The following is a 26,109-nucleotide window of genomic DNA, read 5'->3' on the forward strand; positions in this document are numbered from 1 at the left end:
CCTAATAATCTATGATCCCCCTGCCCAATCCCATCCCTTTTTCTTCCCCACTGCCTCTTCCCCCACTTCACCACCCCGACCCCTTTGCCCTGCCCCACCGCAGGCACTCAACATTGTACAGAAAACAGGATGGCTCCCAGCACACACAGAAGGGGAGGACAACTGGCACTAGGACCCAAGAGGCGGTGTCCAGCTGCAGTGTCAGCTAGCCTGAGTGGCACCATCTCTCACCTGGACAGCTCTGGTGCAAGACCACTCTTGCGGCTTCCTTTGCTTCCCCATCATTTGCAGGGAAACAAAGATGTCTGTGCAGGACATGAATTCTGTGCGCGTGCAGTGACACAGAATTCCCCCAGGAGTACAATGTATTTATTTGACATCTGATTTAATCACTCCTATTTCCTTGAACCTGTTGTATGCTCACTTCCATTCTTCCATTATTTCCTTTGCAAGGAAAGTTGTTATTTTCTGAGTCAGAATGGAAAAAAAAAAAAAAAGAGATCCCCAAGGAATAACAACTTATTTTGTCCTTGCAGGACACCCTTCATAACACCAACAACCCTTACTCTTCTGTGTGACTTACCTCATTTCATACTAATTTTGCAACAGCATGACACATTGCTGCTTCTCTATCATCTCAAGCAACACTGGGTGGAACTGATCTGTTTGCACACTAGATTATTTATAAATAATTGTATTTCTGAAAGATTAGGGGTTCTACACAGCAATAATAATTATGGAGTAATAATTCAGGAGACCAAACAAAGCTGTTCATCATTCTTCAACATTCAAATGGAGAGTCACCAACATCAGCTCTCCCACATACCACAAGTGTGGATAGTTCTTTGTAGAACTTTAACTTATGTCCTTTTTCATGTTGATAGAGTCCACTAAGCTAGTAAAATACCATTTTTGTGGGTTAGGGAGCATCTTGAACATCACTCCAATATTTCAAACAGTTCCCAAGAAACCCAGACAATATACACCTTCGTGTATATGTGAAATGAGTCCAGACTTCGTTGGGAGCTCTTGTCTAGGTTTTCACCTTCTTTGATTCCAGTTTCATATCCTGTTGATCCTGTTCCTTTCAGCCTTCTTCCTCTTTGACTTTCCTTTTTGACCCAGAAATGTTCTGCTTTCTTTCAATGCAGATATCCCCGTGTCCTCTTGTTTGCTGCTTTGTTCTGACTATGCTCAATGCTAACTCATCCCCCAGATATGGGGGATTTTGTAAGGAGACACCATAGACCTGCCTCTCTACTGCCTTGGGTCATCAGTTACATATTTGTGAGGTGAATATAAAACCCTACCAAATCAGAATGTTAACACTTAACACCACTAGTCATTCTACCCCAGACGTAAATGATTACATAAGGTGCCAGGCTTTTGGAGAATAAGACCCCAGTAGTTTCCAGGATGACTGAGCACTGGTTAAATGTGACTGTCCAGAACTGTAACTAGTTCACTCTGGCACTGACTTGGTTAAATATGGAAAAGGATCTGCAGACTTTTAGGTCAGCTAAGAGAAAAAAAGAATAATGGGAGCATCTGGTAGAGTTTTCTTGGAATAGATTTATAGGCATTGATATGGTACCTGAAAAGGTAGAAGGGATAGGTGAGTGGGTAGTTATTTACATTTCTGTATGTTTTAATGTAAATCTTTTTGAGAACTGACCACTCAGAGTTTGTCAGAAGAGACCATCATGATCATCTAGTCTGACCTCCTGCACATTGCAGGCCACAGAACCTCACTCACCCACTCGTGTAATAGATCCCTAACCTCTGGCTAAGTTAGTGAAGTCCTCAAATCATGATTTAAAGACTTCATGTTACAGAGAATCCACAGTTTACACTAGTTTAAACTTGCAAGTGACCTGTGCCCCATGCTGCAGAGGAAGGCGAAAACTTCCCAGGGTCTTTGACAATCTGACCTGGGAGAAGATTCCTTCCCAACCCCAAATATGGCAGTCAGTTAGACCTTAGCAGGTGTGCAAGACCCACCAGAGAGACACATGGGAAAGAATTCTGTGTAGTAACTCCGACCCCTCCCCGTCTAGTGTCCCATCATCAGCCATTGAAGATATTTGCTGCTAGCAGTCGCTGATCAGCTACATGCCATTGTACACAGTCTCATCATATCATCCCCTCCATAAACTTCTCAAGCTCAGTCTTGAAGCCAGTTAGGGTTCTTGCCCCCACCACTCCCCTTGGAAGGCTGTTCCAGAACCGCCACTAATCACGAAACGGCTTTAAGAAGCATTGCAGTCTGTTTTCTCTGCTCTGTTCTCATCTACTTTGCCACCCTAATCTGCACCAAACTAAAAAGGAAAATAAATCTTTTCCACGCTGGCACTGCTTGACATGTTTACCCCTATTCAAAAGAAGCATAAGAAGAAAAGGCTGCTTGCTATGGCACATTACTCTTTCTCTACCTTTATTTATTTATTTATTTATTTATTTATTTATTTATTTGTACTGTGGTACCACCTAAAGGCCCCAACCTTGGATTGTTCTAGGTACTGCATACACATAACAAAAAGGTCCTTGACCCACCGAGCTTACTGTCTAATTAGAACACTGGTTCTGGGCACATCTTCACACCATAAAACTCTTTTTAAAAATTGATATATTTAGTGCTCACAATTAAGTATGGGGGAAGACTGAGGCATAAGAATGGAAATTTCAGTCGATACGTTTACCTCTATAGAGCCTGATCCAAAGCCCATTGAAATTAGTGGAAATTCTCTATTGCTTTACAATGAGTTTTGGAGCATGTCCTTAATTCCATTGAGGATTGTATCCTGTGGGGCTAAAATATGGCATTTTAGAAAAGGAACAGTAAGGCTTCTCCTATACTGCATAAACCTGTGATTTAAATTATTACAGAAAGTGTTCAGTGTTGTAGTAATACAAGCTACCTGCAACAGAAGGGAACGTTGGTAAAAGCAAACGCCATAACCACAAAAGACCCACACTGGCCAGATTATCAAAAAATCAATCTGCAAAAATAGCAGAATGACAAACACTATTTTTGATAGAAGAGTACTGTCTCCTCAAACACGATCATTGAATGACTCTTGGACAGAGTCACTAATTCCAGGAAAAAGAAGTGTTAGTTTCTCCCTGCCAGAATTTTTGTTTATTATTGAATCCGTTTTAAAACAACAATCCTAAATGATGAAGCTAAGAGATCTTGGCACTGCTCATCTTCTCCTGCTGCTGTTGTCATCCGCAGTGCTGGGAGCACAAGGTTAAACGCAGAACTATTTGTCTTCCACCTGAACTGGGTTCAGAGTTCACCAGAAATATTTAAGAGCAAAACTTTAAGAATTAAATAAAATATACTGCAGCATAACATGATAGCAAGATTATATTTGTTAATACTTCTCTTTAAAATCTTTAGAATTCTTCTTTAAGGACATAATATTTCGAAATAGAAAACCTCAAGTTAATTACTAACCCCATAACTAAGGTTAGTATTGTGAGTTGCTTTCATTGGATGGTGAGTTTAGTTGAGGTGTCTCAGTTGTTTTATTTAAAATCTTCTTGTGAACTTTGTACCCAGAACTGGGGCTGTGTTTAAAAAAATAAAATACTTCTGTGTTTTTCCTTATGATCTTAGACTTGCTGAATGTGCTGCTGGCAAGTTTCAGCAAAACTATGTACATTTCATTGTGTTATATTTGTTTTTTTTTTACATTGTTTTAATAAAGTTTTTGGCAGTTCAAAATCCTGGACCGACTGTCCGTTCTTTCTCAAATACAAGAACATTGTCAGCATGTTCTGGGCACAGTCTCTTAAAACAATAGTTACTATAGCCATTTTTCTTTGGGTCTATATACAGTATGGATTTTTTATGTTTCTGTTGTGTGAAGGGACAAATGAATGGTTTTAAAGTTTATAATGTCACTAAGGATTTTGTGATAATGCAGTGTGTGTGTGTTTTATATATATATATATATATATATATATATATATATATACACACACACAATTTGTTAATCTAGAAATGAAAAATGAAATAAAAATGTTTAGCATAAATAATGCTCTTAACATTCTAGCTCAGGAATGCCCAGGATGCAGCCACTTTCCTGTTTGCTACCATATATAGGGAGTTTCAGTTCATAAAGAGCAATGATTGTAGCAGGCCAAATCTGCTCTTCCTTTCTAGTGGGTTCCTTGTGTTTTTATTTTCATTCCTTTTTTCCTGTTGGTTGACAAGCCCAAATAATGACTTCGTGTTTATCAAACATGATATAAGCACAAGTAAAAATTATGGGTATTTTTAAAAATATATGAAATATGTAAAATTAGGTGTGGCCCTTGGGTTACTGGCAAGCTGCAGTTATTGTAAAGATTGGGTGTTCCTTTGCTAGATATCATCATTGCATTTTCTTATACCTAAACTTTTAAAATGGCTTTGCAGTTTTCTTCATTGCCTCCAGTTCGTGTGGTATTTGAAGTTACCATGGAAGGTAGTGCTCGGAAGGTGATTACAGTGCGCTCTGCGTTGATTGTGAAAAACAGGCTGGAAACACCAATGGAATTAAGGCTGGATAGCCCTTCAGCTCCTGACAGTAAGTCTCAGAACGCTATCGCTACACTGCCCTGCTACATATCAGTGAGAAAAACCTTGCCGTCAGAACCACTTATGATGGACCCAGTTTTGGTTGTCTCAAAAATTTTTTTGTCCTGTTATCTAGTAAAAAGGAATGTCTAGAAGATGCCATCAAAAGGTTCAAAGTATAAAAGCAAGTAAGACTTCCCTAAAAATCTTATGTAGAGATTTTTCCTGTGGATAAAGTACAAAATCTCAAGCAACAACAAGAATTTTATGTTATGCTATTGTCAAGTTAGTATGACATTCCTGTCCCCAGCTTCTTTCAAAGCAGAAGAAAGGAATGCTTAAAGTATTGTGCTTTGTTTACTTATCTTCAGTTTAGAAGAGTCAGACTTCTTTTATTTCTTTGCCTTAAGTCAAAATTACATAAGCTTGTTTTCTACAATAGATTCTTTACCTAACATCTAGGATTTTCATCATCTTAGTCAAACTGCTTGAGAGCTCTATAAACAAGTGCATTTGAAAGACTTTACAGTATATTTGTGTCATATGAGAGAGGGCTTGCTTTTTTCTTTAATTGCAGCTTTAAGACATCTTTCACGTGAGCAAGGAAAACGCTAGTACTGGCAAAGAAATGAATTCTGTACGTTGGAATATTTCAGTGCAGATCTGAGGCACTGGGATCTAGTGGTCTCACATCCACACTCTTGAACGGTTTTTAACCCAAATTCTCTTGTGCGTCCACCATAATGGCAGCAGAACCGATTACCCCAATGAAGTTTGATTCCTGGAACCGAAGTTCTGAAAAACACCTGAATTTGTTTTTTCTTTGGGGGGTGGGGGGACTGAGGAGAAGAGCGGGGTAAAAGGGGGGAACCTTACAGATTTCAACACTACTTGTGTTGACAAAAAATAGCCCTAACTAGGGGGGAATGGTCAACAAGCTAAATTGAAGGAACCAAAGGGAGTTTTAATTTGCTGCTTAGGTGAATTGGAGGAGATGAGGATGCAAGAGGGCCACACCGCCTTATAAGTCCATGTCTAGAACATGCCACAGATGAGATAAAGTCCTTCTGTCCTCCAACAGTCAGAATTTGGCAGAGGGGTTCGGTCTTTGGCGCTGTGTGCAGACGTAATTCAAGAGTGTGGATCTATTTTGGCAATTTACTTGAAGAACTCTAGTAATAGATGAGTAACTTTTCCTTCCACACCCACTTAAAATGGGGCAACCTGAGAAACAAAGGCAACCAGAGAAACAAAGTTAGAACTCTAACTAATTTTTTTAATCCATTCCTAATTTATCAGGAATCAGCCCACTGGTTCTATAAGCAGGACTTTCTTGCTGTTTGACTCACTATTAGGGGCACTTTAAATAACAGTTTGGCATGTGGACCGGAGGAACTACGTATAATGGGAAATGTATTGCTTCTTTCATTAAAAGCATTGTCTAAAGTTTATAACTGAAGAAATTATTTATAGTTTGACCAAAGGACACAACCTGAAGCATGTGTTTTCTTTGGGATTTGGTTGCAGAACCTGTAGTGCTTCCAGCAGTAATGCCAGGGGATTCCTTTGCTATTCCATTACACCTTACATCTTGGCGATTGCAGGCCAGGCCAAAAGGAATGGGAGTCTTTTTCTGTAAGACTCCCATTCATTGGACTAATGTGCAGAAGGCAGCAGAGGTATGTAGCAGCAAACGAGAGTGCCATTCGATGGAGTCTGAAAACAGCCGATTTTTCAGGTAATTATGACCTTATAAGGCTAAATATTTTGCTATAACTTACCAGTTATTGATAGGTGAATTAATGTGAAAGTAAGTAGTACTAGAAAAAGCTGAAATGGAATGGGAAAGAGGTTGTTCAGAGATAAATCTTGGTAAAGTTTTGTTTGACACCTTAAGTATAATATGAGGTGTTTTAAGTGTGACTACTCTGTAAATATACAAGGAAGATTAGATGGGATATGAGGTCATATCCATCAGAGTATTTAAAAATAGAAAATGGGCCCCGCTATGATGGCTGAAAGAAAGAGCATTATGTCTCCATCCCAATCCCACAAGCTGGATGTACAAGGATAGGGAACCACAAATCACTCTCCCAACTTCCTACAGTCACTACAGGTGCAGGAAGCAGAAATTGGCATTAGTTTGGCTGTGACACTTTCTTCTTTGCTGACATCAGAAGTGTACAGAATCTTCTTAAGAACCAGAAAACAGTTAGTAAAGCATTAGAGGCTTTTTAAAAGTTTCTGTCATAAGACCAAAATGGTGGTTCTTCCTGTTCTTGACCATCCCTATAGCAAAAGTGTAAAATTACAAAACAACCACTCTATTAACCTTTAATGTAATAAAATCAAATAATAGAAATTAGAGATGGGAATTAGGTTACCTAGTCTGTCTTTCTGCCAATGCAGGATTGTTGTTTACGGTCCAAGTGCATTGTCCAAAATAATAAGTACTCTGTTTTAATCCCCATAATGTCAACACATAATGAACACTACATGGTATCTCATAATTCCTTAGCTTGATACAGGTATGGCTGCCATCAACTTGTTTGGCCTTTCCCAGACCTGAAGAAGAGCTCTGTGTGGTTCAAAAGCTTCTCTCTCTCATCATCAGAAGTTGGTCCACTAAAAGATATTATATCACCCACCTTGTCTCTTGAGGCTTTATATATAACATTCCTAAAAATAGTTGAGGAAAATGACCTTTGCTTAGTGAATAGTTATCATTTCATAAAGCCAACACTTTATAGTTCAGATTTAAAAAATATATACTGTTTTGAAGTCATTACTGTAGGATGCTAAGCAATTTTTATAAGATGTGAGTACCTCTCCAAAGAACATGTTACCCGAAGAAGTGATATTTTACTTCCTCATTTGATTGTCTAATTTAAATCCCAGAAGACGATATTGTCTAGTGGTTAGAGCAGGGAGGACAAGAAAAACAAAAATACAGTTGCATTATAGAATGCAATTTTAATTTATTTTGGCAAGTATAATTTAGTTTTTAATAATCAATATTTTGGAGCGTACCAGTAAATGTATTGTAATATATTTTGTAAAAGTAAAAGTTTAGTATTCTGAGACCACTTTGCTATTAAGTGTGTGTTGAGAGGTGCAATAGGACTTTTTTGTGAGGATAATCAGTTTGTAGATTAAGGAAGATTCCACTATAATTATGTGTGGTAGTTCACAGACTTGTTGTGAGGTGTAATTGTTTGTAAACTGTTTTGAGAGTATCAGATGAGTCAATATAAGTGCAAAATATTTGGAGTATTTTACAATCAAGTTTAAAATGTTTATTATACAGAATTCATTCTAAATGCTGTACAGGTTTTGAATCGTGTAAATTGCACTGTGGCGCGAGATTCAATCTAGTGCTTGGGAAGTCAAAGTACAACTATTCCATTCAGTCCATTGCTCTTTTTTCACACGCATTTGTCTTTCTTCATAGGTTTTGTGTGGCTATAAAGAAAGAGAATTATCCAGATTACATGCCCTCAAACATATTTTCTGACCGTGCTAAACAGATTTTCAGACAGCCTGGGCATACCATTTATCTCCTGCCAACTGTGGTAATCTGTAACTTGCTACCTTGTGAACTCGAATTTTATGTTAAAGGGATGCCAATTAATGGGACACTAAAACCTGGCAAAGAGGCAGCATTGCATACAGCTGATACATCTCAGAACGTTGAGCTTGGTAAGGTATTACAGAGGTAGTATTATTTGCTGTTACTACAAGAGCAGCTCAGAATGACTGCATGTTTTGTTATACAAACAACAATGGCACCAAAAAGAAAAATAAGCTTTTTAATACGATGTGATGTTTTCATTGGGTTGCAGCATTTCTTATGAAATTGTTCATCAAACACACACTTGTTCCCCTTTTCCCTCACCTCTTCCCCTTTGTTCCCCATACACAGAGAATATATTGCCAAAAAGGAGCCAAACAGGAGTCTTGAGTGGCTTGAGTTTGGTGCAGTTTAATTTCAGTCAGAGATTCAAAATGGTATCTTGTCATGGACAAGCCTTGGTGTTATCAAGCACAGTGTAAAACATCTGTGGGCTTTCTTGTAGCCTCCATGCAACATTTGGAGTGTTAGGATATGTCTACACAGCAGTTAGACACCCATGGCTGCCCTGTGCCAGCCGACTTGGGCTCAGGGTGCAGGGCTGTTTCATTGCTGTGTAGACTTACAGATCGGGATGGAGCCTGGGCTCTAGCACCCTGTGAGGTGGAAGGGTCCCAGAGCCTGGGCTCCAGCCCAAGACTGGAAGGCCGCACAGCAATGAAACACCCCTGCAGCCCGAACCCCACGAGCCCAAGTCAGCTGGCATAGGCCAGCCACTGGTGTCTATTGCTGTGTAGACATATCATTAAAGGCTCTGTCAAATGAGTGGGTAATGTCCGTTTGTGGGCACTTGTTACCAGGGGGATTTGATAGGGTTTGAGTAGCTGGGATGATTAGTGTACCTCTCACTGGTAGGGGTTTGAAGACTTTCAGAGCGTACAAAACTCAAAGGGGAGGCGTTGGTAGAGTGTCATCTGGGCCCCACATTAGTCTTGCAAGGTGGAAGTAATTGTTTCAGGCCAACAAACTGTGGAGGTCTTGGAGAAATACTGGGAGTAGGAGGAAACTGATGCTGAACAGAGGGCCTGCACAAGGCCTATATCTATCATTTGAGATTTAGTTTGAGGACTGTGATCACAGTAACTTCTTAGCTCATGTTCGAAAGTTAAACAGGTAGTTTTATAAGGAAGTAAAATCAGAGAAAGCTGTATAAAATAATTCAGGAAGCCTTGACTCTTTCTCAGAACAGTCAGGAGAACCGTTTTTTTTGTGTGTGTTTGTTTTTTAGGAGTGTCCTTGGAAAATTTTCCACTGTGCAAGGAGTTGTTGATTCCTCCTGGGACACAAAACTATATGGTCCGAATGCGATTGTATGATGTCAACAAGCGACAACTAAATCTAACCATAAGGATTGTATGTCGAGCTGAAGGGTCTCTAAAAATATTCATTTCTGCTCCATATTGGCTAATTAACAAAACAGGTATGTTTAACTTAGCTGTTCATAACTACTACTGACAGTCACTCACCTGGAAATGAGGATGACATTGAGTATTGATTTGCTGTGCAGCCAGGTAACGCTTTTGAAAATGGATTAAAGGAAATGAAGTTGCAGAAAATAGGCTTCATCAAATAGCAAATATCCATTCTCATTGTGAAGGTCTTGTAAACCATTAAATAACTCAAGTATCAGAGGGGTAGCCGTGTTAGTCTGAATCTGTAAAAAGCAACAGAGGGTCCTGTGGCACCTTTGAGACTAACAGAAGTATTGGGAGCATAAGCTTTCGTGGGTAAGAACCGCACTTGCATCTGAAGAAGTGAGGTTCTTACCCACAAATGCTTATGCTCCCAATACTTCTGTTAGTCTCAAAGGTGCCACAGGACCCTCTGTTGCTAATTAAATAACGGAGTTGTTGCAATGAAGATTTTAAAACTTGGTAGTTATGCATTTTTAAATTTAATAAGGTGCCTAAGTTAGAGCTTTGGTTAGGCTCTGTATACATCAAAATAAACTGATAGAGAATTTGTTTCAAACACTGAAGAACCTTCATCAAGTAAGAGAAGTCTAAAGCAATAATTGTCTTGTGATAGTGCCGTCTTGGCCAGTTTACAAGGGTATGAAGCAGAGAACTCTAGAGCTGAAAGCATCAGACTGTGCAGCTTGAACTAAAAAGCCAGGCTGTGTAGCTTGGAGTTGTAACAATCTCATATCCTGTGTGGATCAGACACAGAGTGGAATGTGCTGACCAGTGGGTTACATATTACATAAAATTAAATTGTTCTTAAACTTTAAAATTGCTGCTATGGTTCCCATTTTTCACAACTAATAATATAATACCTGGTCCTGAATGAAGTATATTTTTGTTTTAAATTTGAGTGTAAATTAAAGTTTAATTTATGATTATTTTTGCTTAAAGGGTTACCACTGATCTTCAGACAGGACAATGCAAAGACAGATGCTGCAGGTCAGTTTGAAGAACATGAGCTTGCTAGAAGCCTGAGCCCGCTTCTCTTCTGTTATGCTGACAAAGAACAGGCAAACTTGTAAGTAATGTTGATGGGAAGGAAAAATGCTTACAAAGAATGAAAATTATTATTGAAAGGGTCTGGTGCTGATATTTAAGTATGAATATCCTGTAGGAAAAATCCTTCATTGGCAGGATGATGTGGTAAGGTGTTTAGTATGAGATATTGAAATGAGCTTACTCACTATTTAGACATGTGATACTGAAAACTAACCATTTGGTTGGCTAGTTTTATTTTACATGTAGGAAATCATGCTTCTTTTCCTAACTTGGTAAAGCAAGAAAATCCAAAGTCTCTTTTCCCTGAGGAAATTTACCAGACTGCTCACTCTGATAATGTCCTTACTATAACTAAAATAATTTGACTAGCATAAAAAGACATAAAGGCACGTTGTATAAACATCAAACAATTACTCAAAAAGTGTGTTTTTAAAAAAGTCTACCTTCTGTGTTTGAATTTAACAAATTAATTGACTGAACTTGTCAAAAAACAGGGACAGTTTTAAATTATATACATATGTACACACACGAATATATATTTATAAAAATACAAATTTAAATATACTGAAAATATTTAACAGCAAAAAAGGAAAATTGAGGAGTCTTTGTAATTTGTGGTGGCTTATTACTGCTTCAATGACTTATAGCTCAGTTCTTTGCTGATTTTTCCCACCTATTTTGACTTATTATTGTGAACATATCCATCAACCTCAAAAACTGCCCCAAACTACCCATTTCATATATGAGTTAGCTACTACCTGCAGCAGAACTGCTATGTTTCTGATGCACAAGGGAATAGCAGGATTTTGGAGCCGTTAAACTCCATGACGCATCAGGTTAATCTCAGCACAGGCTTCCTGCAGTTGTTCTTTGGGAGAATCTGCTACTACATGGATCCGCTGATCATCGATCCCCATGTATAGTTGCAGCAGTCTGTCAGGAGATTTCTTAATGGATTGCCCTCTGGAAACATGATTCACTCTTTAATGACCATTCTTAATCATTGTTGAAAATGTATATTGAAAAAAATCAAGACTTATTTAAAAAAAAAAAAAATAATCCAGTTTGGTCTCTCCAAGCCTATTTTAATTCCTAGGCCCTTCTGTTGAGATTGTCAGAAAGTTAATGGATACTGCCAATTGTGATTTTTGTCATGTGGTCTGAGAAATGGGACTTCTCTAATATTAAGTTGAACCTAATCTGAGGAAGAAAAATGTGCAGTATTTTATTGAGCACATCGCAGCTTCTTCAAGTGCTTTGAGTTCTGCTAATGAATAGTGCTATATAAAACCTTGGTACCTGTGGTGGTGGTGATTATTATTGAAAGGAAACCTAGATTTGTTGATTATTAAGAGGTGTAACTGTTCTGCCATGAAAAAAAATTATAAAGAGAAGGTAAAAATACGAAGTTGGTTGCTAATTTTAGGAAAATGTGATTTGAAATTTGTTTATAGTCACATAGATATTTTACTTGTAAAATCACTGAGCCTCTCCTTGCCTCAGTTTACCCACCTGAAAAATAGTGTTGTTAATGCCTAACTCCTATGGCCATTGAGTTTTCATTAATGTTTGCAAGATGCTTAAAGAATTTTAGATAATACATTACTTATTTTAGCATGTTTTATTACTAGGCAAGAGATTTTGCTTGTGGTTTGTAATAGTTTTGTTAGTGCATACAATCTGAATACATCTAGGTTCAGTAGAAAAATCACCAAAGTATTGTTCTGATACTTAACCCTTTATTTAGATGAGTAAATCAGCATGTTCTTTCATTACCCATAGTTGTACAATGCGAATTGGGAAAGGAATCCATCCCAGAGGTATGCCTGGCTGGTGTCAGGGATTCTCACTGGATGGAGGCAGCGGTGTCCGAGCCCTTAAAGTGATCCAGCAGGGAAACCGACCTGGCCTCATTTATAACATTGGTATGTAATCATGGATCAATTTGTTAAATATTACAGAAATGGTGCAGCCACCATTTGCCTCCATATAACAGTAAGAAATTAATTTTCTTCCTCTACCTCTGCGAACAAACCACACATACATACTCTTGGTCTCTCAAATACTGCAGTGACTATAAAGACGTTTGGGGAGCAAGCTTCCCTGCACTTAATTTCATCTATAACTTCATTATTCAGTGAAAAGGGACTTCCTAATGTGAATTATGTCAAGATTTTTTCCGTTGAATTATGCAGTGCTCTTGTGACGGAGACAGATTTAGGCTACTAAACTCATTATACCCATTGCCTAATGGGATATAAAAACAAGTCTCTAACTGGGAAAAGTTAATACAATAAGAAAGTGGTATAATCTGAACACAGGGACCGGGGGTCTGGAATTCTTGGGTTCTAATCCTAACTGTGACATGGATATCTTTTGTGGCCTTGAGCAATAGCTTGAACTTTACCCTATCTGTAAAATGATAATACCTACTGTATTTACCTCTCAAGAGTGTTGTAAGAATAAAGAGGGTAAAGTGCTTAAAAATGCTATGTGGGGTTACTTATAATTACCAAGCTCAGATTTTCAAAAAAACTCAGCACCCAAACCCAGCAGCTTCCGTTTTTCTTCATAGTCTCTTTTCTGATTACTTCTGACCTAACCTATCTGAAAAACATCCATGTATTTCTTAAAACATGTAAGTATGTGCTTTGTTAGTTAATCTGTAAAAATGAATGGCCAGGTAATCCACTCCAAGTTTTGACCAGTATTTAAACTGCTTACATTTGTCAGAGGAATAAATGAATTTTATAGATATAGTCATTCAAATACCAATTTAAAAAAACAGTCTTAAAAAAAACCCTGAAGGAAATGCATCCATCTCTCCTTTCCTTCAGCAGTCTAGGGATGCTTTCATAGGACTGAAGAGAAATTCGATTTATCTCTTTCTCTAGGCCTAAGGCTCCTGCTCCATTATTTTAACTTTAGTGGAAATTTTTGTTTTTCTTGATTTTTCTGTAAAGATCACTTCTGACTAGCCTCTTTCTAAACATCACAGTCCCAGCAACTTCATTGTATTCATTTCTGTTAATAGACGTTGCACAGGAACAGGCCAAATCCTACCAAAGAAAGCTCAGCTTCTGACCGTTTGTTAAGAATGTAGAACTAGAGTAATGTCTTCTGGGTCTGATCCACGGCCCCTGTGGCATATGAGACCGAAATCTCCATTAACACTTCAAGGTTTCTAGTATGAACAGACTGCAGTACTGCTGAAATGCAATCTGAGCGGCCGCATAAACCTTGTTGACACTGTGTGTATAATAGAAAGTAATCCATCTTGATCTGACCCTAACATTTGGGGTATGTCAGTTTTTCCTTTTCATGAAAAGATGTTTGCCCCACCCTCTGAATAGAGAGGTTTTTCTCTCTGGGGCCATGTTTCAGGTTCAGAACTTCATTTGTTGCAGCGTATGAAGCAAGACAGCACAGGTCATATATTAGCAAGGCGGGGCTGTTCAGGAATATTATTTCAGCTAATGGAAAACATAACAGGCTGGTACATTTCCCAAAGTAGTTGTCTTTAAAAGATCATTGAGCAAAACTGTGGTGGTAGTTTTGCATTGCAAATAACATATCTTTTGAAGTATAAATCTTACATTATTTGGACCTTTTCTCCTGATGCATTGTAGGAATCTTGCTGCAATGTTAACTACTAAGGCATGAGACAAATTACCCATCCCTTGGTGTCAAAACAAGTTGTCACAAATTATAATTGATGGTGTAAATTTACCAGAGTCAATTTTACACATTTAGTCTAATAAACAGAGGGAGAAAGTAAATAGCTAAAATTTTGGCTTCATTGGACTTTTGGGTCCTTAATACAAAAACAGGCTTTGCCAGTATGTAGGTTTTTTTGCTAGTGTGTTAAAGTGACTTGGAACTTTCATATGATGATGTAGTTAACCTTGTATATGTGTGCTGTCAAATTGGGTGAGAGAATATAGATTAAATAGTCCATATTTCAAATTTTTAGTACATTATTTGCTTGCATCAGGTTTGTTGATTTTAGCCTAAGGAACTGCACCACTGGCTAGGTTTTCTGATTCAGTGTACATGAAGGATTTTCAGAGAAGCATGTTAGCACATGCTGCTATTGATAGTGGTAGAAGCTGAAATCCTAAGGAAAATAAAGGAAGCAGAAGTTCTTAGTTTTTGGGGGTGTAGCGGAAAAGAACTGAATAAAGTATTATTGAAAAGAAGTTCTATAGGAATACTTGAATTATTTGGAATCGCAACTATAGTAATTAAAATGTGCTCTCCAAGCAATGACATTGTGAGTTATCTGAGCTATTTTTTATTTTGTATTTCCTCAGTGCGCTTTGAGTTTCTGTGAACTCTGTTTGCAAACTGTCCTTTCAGGCTTCCTATGTTTACATATTTACATATTTACACTTATGTAGTAGTTTTCAAAGCACCATTTTGACTCCCTCTACAGGCACTGTTGCATACTTCCTGAATTTCTTTTGAATATCTCTACTGTAGCTTCTACGCCATATACTGCCTGGGTGTTTTTCATGTTGGGTATTTATAGGTGCTTTTGTTTCCAAACCTCTCTTTTGTCTCCTTTTTTTTTTTTTTCTTTTCGTTTTACTCCATGTTTTTACCTTCTGGAATCAGGGGAGAGGAATATTGGATGGAAGAGAAGAGCCACTAAAGCAGCTGTTTGAAAGAAAAGTTCATTGGCGGGGGAGACGGACGGACAGACAGTTGGCGGGGACGGACAGACAATTCACTAAAGGCAGGGAGGCCCAAAGGGTGTTAGAACTCAGTAATCAGCAATTTGGATATAATGCTTCATGTTTTTGGTGCCTAAGGGTCAAGCAACCCATTGAATTTTATGGGATGAAAATTTTATTTTGGCAATTTGTTGTTAGGCTCTGCCTTGACTCACTGTCATTCACCCAGATCCTTTAATGCCTTGTTTAAACATAATTCTGGCTCACTGAGTTTGAACTGCAGTGTAGTCCTATTTTACCCATCTCTAAGAAATTGCTGCAGAGCAACCTAGGTAAGCCAGTAAAAGGAATGGGAGAGCATGACTACTTACTTCTTGTCAGTGCCCCAAAGACACAATTATTCCTCCTTCTTCAGAACTCTACCATTCATTGAAACCTCAGGCTGAATTTTCACAATGAAGTGCTTTTCCCCCAAAGTGTTTTGAGGAACTTCTGGGGTCTTCAGTAGCATTGGTATTTGCCTATCAGTGTTCATGTACCTGGTTTTCATGATTTGAGGAGCTCATGGTGACTTACTTCACACCCCTAAGGCTCCAACTGAAAGTGGTTTGGACTGTTCTTTTGAAGAGGAAAATAAACATAACTTCTGAAAAGGACCCCAAGCTATTCTTGTGCCATCTATAATGCTGACAAGACTAAACTACTACATTCCACTTTATAGACAATAAAAAAGTATAGCAGATGGCATTATATAAACCAGATTTTGTTTACTATTTCTGTTTAAAATATGTGCAAGCTGTAGAACATATGCATTGCGTTGGAGAAACATTATTTTAAAAGTTTACATTTCTTATACTAAATATTTTTTTCAGACAGTAGATATTTTTATTTTTAACAGACTATTTCTTCTTATTAGGTATTGATGTAAAGAAGGGCAGAGGTCGTTATATTGACACTTGCATGGTAACATTTGCACCCCGTTACCTATTAGATAATAAATCATCACACAAGCTTGCCTTTGCTCAACGGGAATTTGCCAGAGGTCAGGTAAGACTATCTTTCTACTAGCAAATATTTCATATTTTTTAATAGCGTAAACATATTTCATAGAAGATTATCTTTAAATGAGGGGAAGTGTAATTATCATAAGGTAAAATCCCAGTAGTGTTCATTCTGCCGGTCTGAATTATATATATCTGAGTTTCTTGTCAGGCTGTTGGATAAGACCTTGAAAAATGAGCTCCTATATAATTTATATGCACATTAAAGATCCTGTGATTCTTTTTAAAGAAATAGGGGTTTGTACGTGTGCCCTTTCCCAAAATATTCCCCTCCCCCTACCATTGTGAAAGACATTCTGTGACAGTAGGTTCTGGTCCCCTCCATTCAAGAAGTGATGCCATTGCAGTGTTGAGAGAGAGAGAGAGAGATATAGATAGAGAGATAAATTATTTGGAGATGCTTCAGGATGAAAGTTGGTGTGAAAATATAAACTACTATTAATACTTTGTTATGAGAATATATTTTCCTGTGTATCTAATTGCTATCATTCATTTCATGAAAAAATTGCTTCATTCAAATTTCACGGTCTGTACAGATTGTTTGTAGTGTATTGTTTTTAAGGTGGTGATGTTACTGCCTGTCTTTCTGTTATTAGGGTACCTCAAATCCTGATGGCTATATCTCCACTCTTCCTGGTTCCAGCGTTGTGTTTCACTGGCCACGTAATGATTATGATCAATTATTATGCGTACGGCTAATGGATGTTCCAAACTGTGTTTGGTCTGGGGGTTTTGAAGTCAACAAAAATAGCTCTTTCCATATCAATATGAGGTAGTTACTGTACATGGATGATATATATTTAAAGTTGTCTTCTGTGTCTGATAAAGAAGCAAATGTCTAAACTTGTGACTACAATAACAAGTCAGATGTTTGCTTCACTTGTGTTTGACCTGTTTTTCGTTGGTTTAATGTGAAAAGCAGATACTTTCTGACTGGTGGGTTGTTAAGTATCTTAATTAAAAGAGCTGTGAATGCTTGTGTACATTTGCTATTTGTTGGGAAATAGACTACATGGGGTGGGTGTGTGTGTGTGTGTGTGTGTGTGTGTGTGTGTGTGTGTGTGAAATGTACTACAGTGTTAAAGTCCAAGGATTTTATCAACATGGAGATGATTCAGCTTACACCTATCATGGTGATGAGCACAATTTAACAATCCAAACAGAATTGCATAAAAGAAATAATGAATGATTGCACTTACCTTGGGGAAGTCCTGCCCAAGCAAGTTGTTTAGCTGGCGGATTAGATTACGTTATTTTTCTACTGTACCTTTTTAAATATATGCCTAAGCTGTTACAGTAATTGTTTGACTAATTGATGCAGCATTGGTTACACAATGCTGACCTAGATACTAGTTTATAGCTCCAGTTTATAAATGCTTTAAATGTTTTGTGGTGCTTTGTTAATGTTCTGCAGAGACACTCTCGGAAAATGTTACTTTTTACGAGTTGAAATTACCCTTCGAGGAGCCACGTACCGCATCTCATTTGGTGACACTGATCAGTTACCTCCTCCTTTTCGCATAGACAATTTTTCCAAGGTAAAGAGCTATAGATCCATTGAAAAGTAAAAACAATTTTAATTGTGTGTACTTGATGTATTCTCAACTATTCTGTAAAAGAGCTGCACCAGTTTGCCCAGTGAAGTGATCGGAAAGTTCACACAGTGAGAAGCATTTGTATATTTCAGCATTAAAATCTTTAGTTTTCAGAACAAGTTTGTGTTACTGAGCTTCTTACTAGAAAGCATCATCTTACTGAATTATTATTAATTATTTATTATAATCTGTACATGAAAAACACACACGTGTTTTTCATGTATAGATCTCAAAGCTCTTTTACAAAGGGGGGGGGGCGGTATTGTTACCCTCACAGAAGGGGAAACTGAGGTGTAGATGATTTATAACTTGTTCTGTCATACAGCACAGTAACAGCATAGCTGGGAATACAGTCCATGCCTCCTGATTCTCAGTCCTACACCCTATCCACTGGAGATGCCTAAAATGAGGCATTATTTAAATTTCATGCCAGCAATTGTAAAAACAAGTTCTATCTTATTTTTATCCTACAAAGAAGTATGTCTTGTGTTTAGAATAGGAGACTGAGATTCAGGGCTACCCAGTTCTATTTCAGGCTTTGATGCTGAATTGTTGTATGACCCTGGGCAAGTCATCTAACTTAGCTAGACCTCAGTTTGCTTATATATAAAATAATATCTCCCAGAGGATCGAAGGCATTGGGAGCTTTGGATGAAAGATATTCTATAAGTGCAAAGTATATTAACATTCATCATCAGACAAACTTTAATATTGAAACTTGTACCATAAGAAGGAAGCAAAAATTGAAATGGTGTGGAATAAATTTTAGTCAATTCAGGGAAATAACATACGACATATAGAATGCAACTGACATGCTGAAAAACTACAAAATCACAACCCTGAACTACACTGGCAACAGCAGCTGACTCCTGAATCCCTTACACCTACCATTTTCTAAAGTCTTCTTTCATTATTATAGGTCCCAGTTGTTTTTACTCAACATGGTGTTGCAGAGCCCAGACTCTGCACTGAAGTGAAGCCAATGACTTCTTTGGATTATGCATGGGATGAACCCATCCTACCACCTTTTATCATGCTGACAGTTAAAGGGGCAGGCTCCTCAGAAATTACCTGCAGCATGAATGACTTTCAAGACGGCAAACAGCTTTATTATGAAAATTTCATTTATATTGCTGCTACGTATACTTTCTCAGGGTAACTCTTTTTCATATTATATTGAAAATAGCCTTTAAAAGCAAATGATGAATATTCAGCAATCAATTAGAGCTATTCTTTTTAAAAACTGTTGCTGTTACACAGTGCTTATCTGTGTAAGGATTTCACGTATTGAGAAACTTATGCTGGCTACAGGGTCAGCAAGAGGAGCCTATTAGTTAGACTGGGAGTCAGGATTCCAGTGTTGTATTTCTTGTTCTAAATTTGGTAATATGATGCTTATCTCACGTGGTCTTGTGATACTTAATTTTTGTATGTATTGCCAAACAAATTAATACTTACGGCACATAAATTTAAAGAGTAGCTGGTGTACTGCATGAAGTACTGCTGCTTACATGATTGAATTTTTCTTACAGAATGAATCTCTACTTTTAATTAGTACTGGTCTTTCAGTTCTGTTAACCTCAAGCTGTCATTAATATTAGAGCATTGAGTCTTTTCTGGTATTGCAAAGACAGAGTTATAGTACTGTCAGCCATGGAAGCAGCAGTGGAAGAAAGAAAGATCTGGTTCCATACCAGATTAGATCATGGTGGAAAACATGGGTGGGAGGTAGGTTAGTAATGGTCTCCATTGGAAGATGGAGGTGGGGAACTGATTTCTGAGAAAAGTGAGATGAGGACCTGGTGTCTTCAGCTGGGATATCTGCTCTTTGTGATGTCTCCAGTTGAATTGAGTATCACTGAATATCTCAAATAGAGGGGAATTGATCTTTGAGTGAGGCCTTCTTATAACATCTTTGTTACTATAGATTATAGTGGAAGATGTCACTTCATGTATATGTTGCTTATCATGACTGAGCCAAGATTAGTTAAAATGTGAACTAAATATTAAATGGACTTCAAGGTGTTCACATGTACAAAGCACATTGTCCACCAGTTCTTCTGGATATGATTTCTTTTGATCAGTATGTCCTCTGTCTGTCTAATTGTTGAAAGATGAAGAGTTTAGCATTATTCATTTCCTGTAGTGTCCCCTTGGGGATTTAACTTACTACATCCACAGTTACCCCAATATCTGCCATCCAAGGGAATGAACAATCGGGACGTGTATCCAAAACTTGACGTTACCCATGGTGGTTCAGAGCACTGCCACAGGGCAACTATTGCTTGTAACTTACTAGTTGCGTTTCAGTCCAGATACGCCAGTGTAACTGAGTTATAGAACACTGAAGATCGCTTTTGATGAAAATATTGATTCTGCCTTACCATTATTGATGTAAGCAATGAAAGCATTAATCTGTCTGTCAAATTGAACTCTGAGTTGGATATTTAGCCTCCCATTACTAATTCCAGACTCAACACTTTTAATAATGTAAATGCCATATGCTTATGGTTTACCCTAGTGATTCCAAAAATGAGAGGAAATAGTGTAATGGGTAACCTGACTTAAATTTGCATAATGTGTAGTGAAGGACAAGTATAAGTTGTCCTGTTAATAGTTAGGTATGTTCTGACTCAGTATTCAGAAGAGACAGAAACTTTGTATAGGAATGTATCTGAATGCATGTTGGATTTTCTCGCAATTCTAGTTCGCAAGAGGGAACTGGAAGGCCAGTTGCTTCAAATAAAGATGTTGCTTATGCAGAGCTTGTCCTGGATGTTTCTCCAAAGACACAGAGAGTCATACTAAAGAAAAAGGTACGAGATTCAGAAAACAGTATTTCGCTAAGGATGATGTTGCTGTATGATTCTAGTAGCAGAGACACTTTATAACCCTGCTCTAAACATTACCCAATTACAGTTTGTTTTAATTGTGTATTTAGCATTACAAGATATTTTATATTCTGTTAAAAAAGAATGCAACGTCCATAATATAATAGACTGACGATAAAAGAGTGATATGGGGTAAGTGCTGAAGGGAGTTAGGAGAAGGAAACAGAGGAAATGTGGTGTTTTAGGTTTGGATTTGTAAAGGTTAATAGCCTCTGTAAGATGGAGAACAGAGAGAATCTGTTATAGGCAAAAGAAGTCATTAAAGATCCTTTCATTGTGATAGTAATAATACTTAACACTTTTATAGCACTTTTTAATTATTTAATAGTGAAAAAGGAAGAGATCAGAGTAGCTCAGACCTAGCAGAATAAAAGATACCACTGGAGGGGGGAGAGGGGTGTAGTGTGTGGTAGGTCCAGAGAGGGAGTGGAGCCAAAGCTGTTGAAAGATTTGAAAATGGTTGGTTGATATGAAGTTTGTATTCATTGGGAGAAGGGAATTGATACAGGTCAATAAAGATCGCTAAGTGAGGTGATCACGCTTATACACTGTAGGAATGATAGTCTGGACAGGAGGTGGTTGGATGCCAACAATACAGTAGTTGCAGTGGTCCAATGAGGAGTTTAAGGGAAAAGATTGCAGACTGATAGATCAAAAGAAGAATGAAGTGGATAGTAACAAATTTGGATATGGATCTTGCAGATATTTTTGCTCTGAGAAAAGCATAGAAGAGCAGAGGTTTGTGGAAAGCCAGGTATGGAAATTAAGGGAGTGAACAGGAGAGGAAAAAATGGTGAGAATATTTGAGGAAAAGAAACTAGAAACCTTCTGTTGAAGAAAGTTCAAGTACCTTCATGCACTTATGAGGGAGAGATATGAAGGTCAGAGATAAAGAGAAGGGAGTAATCAGAATAAAAGTAGTAAGAAACATTAAATTTAGAGATGAGATGCCTCTAGGGGGTTATAGTGAAGTGTAAAGGACCAAGAGAGAAGTTAGAGGTGGTGATGAAGTTGCAGACAAGAAGTCCTTTTGTTGTACAAGAAGATGGCAATGTAAATGAGCCAATTATTTCCTAACAAAACATGAAGAAATGTATGTAAATAGAAGCATTATTGAACAGTATTGTTTATGTAGCCTAATAGCCTCAGATTTACCAATGTGTGGGATTTATGCTCATTTGATTTTGATAATTGCAGTAGACTTTAATATGTACTATTAGCACCTAATTTTAAATCAGGGCATGGTAATTCAGTAATTAAATATAAATATATATTATTTGCTCTGCGTTATTTATGATCAACTTAATCTTTTATGCATATGCTACAGGAGCCAGGGAAGCGATCCCAACTTTGGAGAATGACTGGCACCGGCATGCTTTGCCATGAAGGTTCCTCAGTTCCTCATAACCCCAATAAGCCTTCTTCGCCTCGATCTGTTGAGTCTTCCATGATTTTAGATATTGCCGGCCTGGCTGCAGTCACAGATAACAGGTTCTCTGGATAGGATTTCTATTTATTTGTTATAGATTTAAAAATAAAAAAAAGACTACAGCTGTAAAAAGTTACAAAAGTTAAATAGTCTAAGATGTTTAAAATACCCACATTAGATTATTGGATGGCTTGAGGGATCAGTAATTGTATTCATAGCCTGTCATTGCTATATCACCAGTTTGAATCCAGCCGGAGCTGGTAAAACCCAGAAGTTACCATCTCGTAAGTGTTTTGTCACAGAACAATTCCTTGAGAACGAGTGTCCACATCACCAAAACTACTACCACCACCACAAGTGGCACTGACTGGCTGCCCCTGAGCAGCAGAAAGGCTAAGTATTAAAAGGGCACATAGATTGAATTATCCCACCCCACTCCCAAAATTGCTCTTTTCAGGCCATGGTGGAGATACATCTAACATTGCTTGGGCTATCTGTCCCTTTGGATAAATAGAGTACTTCATTCTTAAAGACTGTCAACCTTACTGAAGCACTAAATACTATTTGTCTTCATATGTGTATTGTAACTCTTTTGTGTTTCATGCATATTGTTGGTTACCTTTGCCCTTAAATAAATGGACAGTTAATGCAACGCAGGAGGAGCAAATTGAAATAATACTTTTAAGAGCTATGGGTGAAGAAGCCAGGATAGAACAAAATAGGGATGCGTGACTAATTAAAAACTCCCCAACAATGGAATCTGAAAGTAGAAATTTTTGCTCTGTCACTTGTTTTTTTCAGGTATGAGCCCCTGATGCTGAGAAAACCAGATCGACGGCGCAGTACTACTCAGACTTGGAGTTTTCGAGATGGCAAGTTAACCTGTGGTATGCATGGCCTCGTTGTACAGGTCAGTATTAATTATTCTACATCTAACTTCTTTTGACTGCTGGCTGAGGTGATTGGTGTCCAAATCAGATGGGCTAGTGGTATTACAAGCTTTGTTTAAAAGACCAAACCTTGAAAGAGGTGGGGGGGAAACCCAAAGATTCCAGTAGCAATTCACATGATGTAAATTTAAGAAACACCTTTAATTGTCTTCACATATTGTTATTGGTAAAAATTCATTAAACATGAGGCCACCCTATCTTTGTGGATTTTCAAATAATTAATTGGAAAACTGGAACCAGAGTTTTCAGTCTTGGGTACCACAGTTAGGCACTTAAATCCACTAAAAGTTAATCTAAGCCAGAATTGCTCATCACTGCTAAAATAGGGTTTTAGGTGTCTAACTTAAGGCATGCAAATCTGAAAATTTTGGCCTAAGGGCCTGATTTTCAGAGATGTAGAGCACGTACAACTCATTGATGTCAATTGGAGTTGTGCTCACACTTCTGACAATCAGGACATATGACTTTCATACCTCAGCCTTGTTTCCAGTCATGCATGCTTTATTAAGTTCTGTATGGCACTTGTACATGTACTTTTCAAACAACTAACACATACATTTGCATCTGATAAATTCTGATACCTGCATGCAGGGTACATGCTCAGAAATGTGAGACGTTGTTTTGAAATTCTGGCCCTGAAAGTTAAAGGATGTTGATATGTATGATCTGTTGTAGCTGTTACTACGTGTTTTGTATCTTTCTGTTTTACTCATATTTATCTGTATCTTGTTTACAAAGTTTTTAGAAGGTATATTCTGTGTACGTATACTACCTCTTGCAGTAGAAAACAATTTTTGTGATAAATATGATTCTGCGGAGTTGGTATTTTATAATAAAATGATGTTCAAAGACAATGTGTTGTGCAAGCTATACCAATAGAAATCAATCCTGCTTTAGTGTAAAGAGGGAGTATGATATTTGCTATGTGAGCCCTTTGATCAAAGACTGACTGTTACATTATGCATCTGGAATGGATTTGTAAGTTACAGGATAATAGCATCACTATTCAGAATTCCGTGGTTAAAGGGACACTGTCAAGATTTGGGAGCCCTATATTTGACCTGACTTTTTTTTCTTGTTTCTAAATTCCATGTAACTTTTATGTGCTGTTTTTTCCAAAACAATTGCTTCAGTTATGTTTGTTCATTCAAAACAAAACACCAGCATCTCTGCCATGCTGATGACTAATCCTATAATAACAAAACAGCATGTGCAGGCAATGGAGGAGGAAATATTCCGTCAAGATCCAGTTTTAAGCTTGAGATAAATCTCTTTTGTTACAAGCAGAGAGGATAAAAATTATGGAATTTATTATTAATGTGTTTCACAATGGCCTTTTAAGACTATCTGCAGTTCTGTTCTGATGAAGCTTATGTGAATGCTATGCTTGTAAAAGGTGCGAGATTGAGAATCTTGGAGATTGAAGTCCTCTATCTCTAGGGGAGAGAGAGAGAGAGAGAGAAAGGACAGCAGCGGTGAAACACTCCCACGTTTCCCCTGCCAATGTGTTTCAATCCTGATTTTAAGAGATTTTTCTTGAGATGAAAGTGTAATTCAGTCTCGGTGTTCATTCACTTCTTAACCTCTCGGCTGAGACCCCCAACAAGAATGCCAGTCTGTGTCAATCTGATGTTTTTCTGATGTGGATATGTCTCCTTTGGGAACTAGACTGAGAGCATCAAATTGATTTCACTTTGGCCATCAAGCAGTTTGTGATAGATTAATAGTGGCTGAAATTTATCTTTCATAGGAAGGCTCTACAGACCATAGTCAGTCCCCTTTGCCATCCATTTTCCCTGCACTTTCCTTATAAACCAAACTTGGGTAGCAAAATTTTCATTGTGTTGAAACTTGTGCAAGTTTGCAATCCAAGAGAACATATTCAAAACCATTTTTTAAACAGGAGAAATCTTGTTTTAAAACCATATGAATTAACCCTGTGTTAACAGGTTTCTGGACTTTCTTGTTTTTATGACTCCACTGACTTTGTTTAATAACTAAAAAAAAATTTAGCAAGCAGTTAATCCTCAATATGGTCTAATTACTTTTTTGGCTTCTTGAGGGGAAAAAATACATACAATCTGTCAAGATACTAAATTGCAAAATGTTATTTCCACAATGTTGTATTGGCTTTCCCTTTGCACTATGGCATGCTTGTAATATATACATGCAAGTTGTATACATCCTACATGTGGTGTATTTATGCAGTACATTGGAATTGCTTTGATGTAACATCTGTGTATACTGTGGAAACTGAGAAGCTAGGACATTCCTCTTCTAGTGGACAATCCAACCTTAGCTGCATATTGGTGGTGGTAGCGTGTTCCTCTGTTGTCAGTTTGAAGCAACCAAAGAAATAGAGGTTCCACTATTAAGGACTTAACTCTTAGTGATGTCAGTCTCTTTTTAACAAGTGAAAGCCACAGTGTATTTGACTTAACTCTGGATCTATTATAAAAGATTAGAAAACAGATGCAAGAAATTTTCTGTCCCTCTGCAGAATACCTTTTAAGAAGAACTTTCATTCACTTTGAGCAGGGCTTTGATCCTGTTCTCAGTTCTGAAGATGCAAGGGGAATGTTTAATCATGGACCCAGACTATATTTTTTAACCATGCAAATTGCTGAAGTTCACTTACCGGAAACTTTAGTAACATAAAATACAACTTCTGTTGCAGCCGTCATCTTTTATACCTGTGCTGTCTGAATAGTACAGTTGGCCTAACTGCCCATCTGCTCAAATCAGTTGTGGATTCTGTTCTCCAGCTGCATAGAGAGAGAGAGAGAGAAAAATTTAAATACATTTTCAGTTGCTTGAAATAGCTTGAGCTATAAAAGAGAAGTGATT

At 37.7% G+C, this 26,109-nt stretch overlaps 1 protein-coding gene across 8 annotated transcripts in view; it reads left to right on the forward strand.

Annotated features, from left to right (window-relative positions):
• VPS13D (vacuolar protein sorting 13 homolog D) overlaps positions 1-26,109 on the forward strand; it is a 195,243-nt gene that overhangs the window by 71,172 nt on the left and 97,962 nt on the right. For all 8 annotated transcript variants that reach the window (XM_034753528.1, XM_034753531.1, XM_034753534.1 and 5 more), the window contains 13 exons: positions 4,427-4,577; positions 6,095-6,305; positions 8,019-8,266; positions 9,427-9,618; positions 10,553-10,679; positions 12,443-12,585; positions 16,253-16,383; positions 16,994-17,169; positions 17,812-17,935; positions 18,912-19,147; positions 20,700-20,808; positions 22,211-22,374; positions 23,114-23,222. In XM_034753528.1, coding sequence (XP_034609419.1) covers positions 4,427-4,577; positions 6,095-6,305; positions 8,019-8,266; positions 9,427-9,618; positions 10,553-10,679; positions 12,443-12,585; positions 16,253-16,383; positions 16,994-17,169; positions 17,812-17,935; positions 18,912-19,147; positions 20,700-20,808; positions 22,211-22,374; positions 23,114-23,222 — 2,121 coding nt within the window. The remainder of the gene's footprint in view (positions 1-4,426; positions 4,578-6,094; positions 6,306-8,018; positions 8,267-9,426; positions 9,619-10,552; positions 10,680-12,442; positions 12,586-16,252; positions 16,384-16,993; positions 17,170-17,811; positions 17,936-18,911; positions 19,148-20,699; positions 20,809-22,210; positions 22,375-23,113; positions 23,223-26,109) is intronic.

The sequence above is a fragment of the Trachemys scripta genome, chromosome 19 (assembly GCF_013100865.1).
Source record: "Trachemys scripta elegans isolate TJP31775 chromosome 19, CAS_Tse_1.0, whole genome shotgun sequence".
Taxonomy (NCBI): Eukaryota; Metazoa; Chordata; order Testudines; family Emydidae; genus Trachemys; species Trachemys scripta.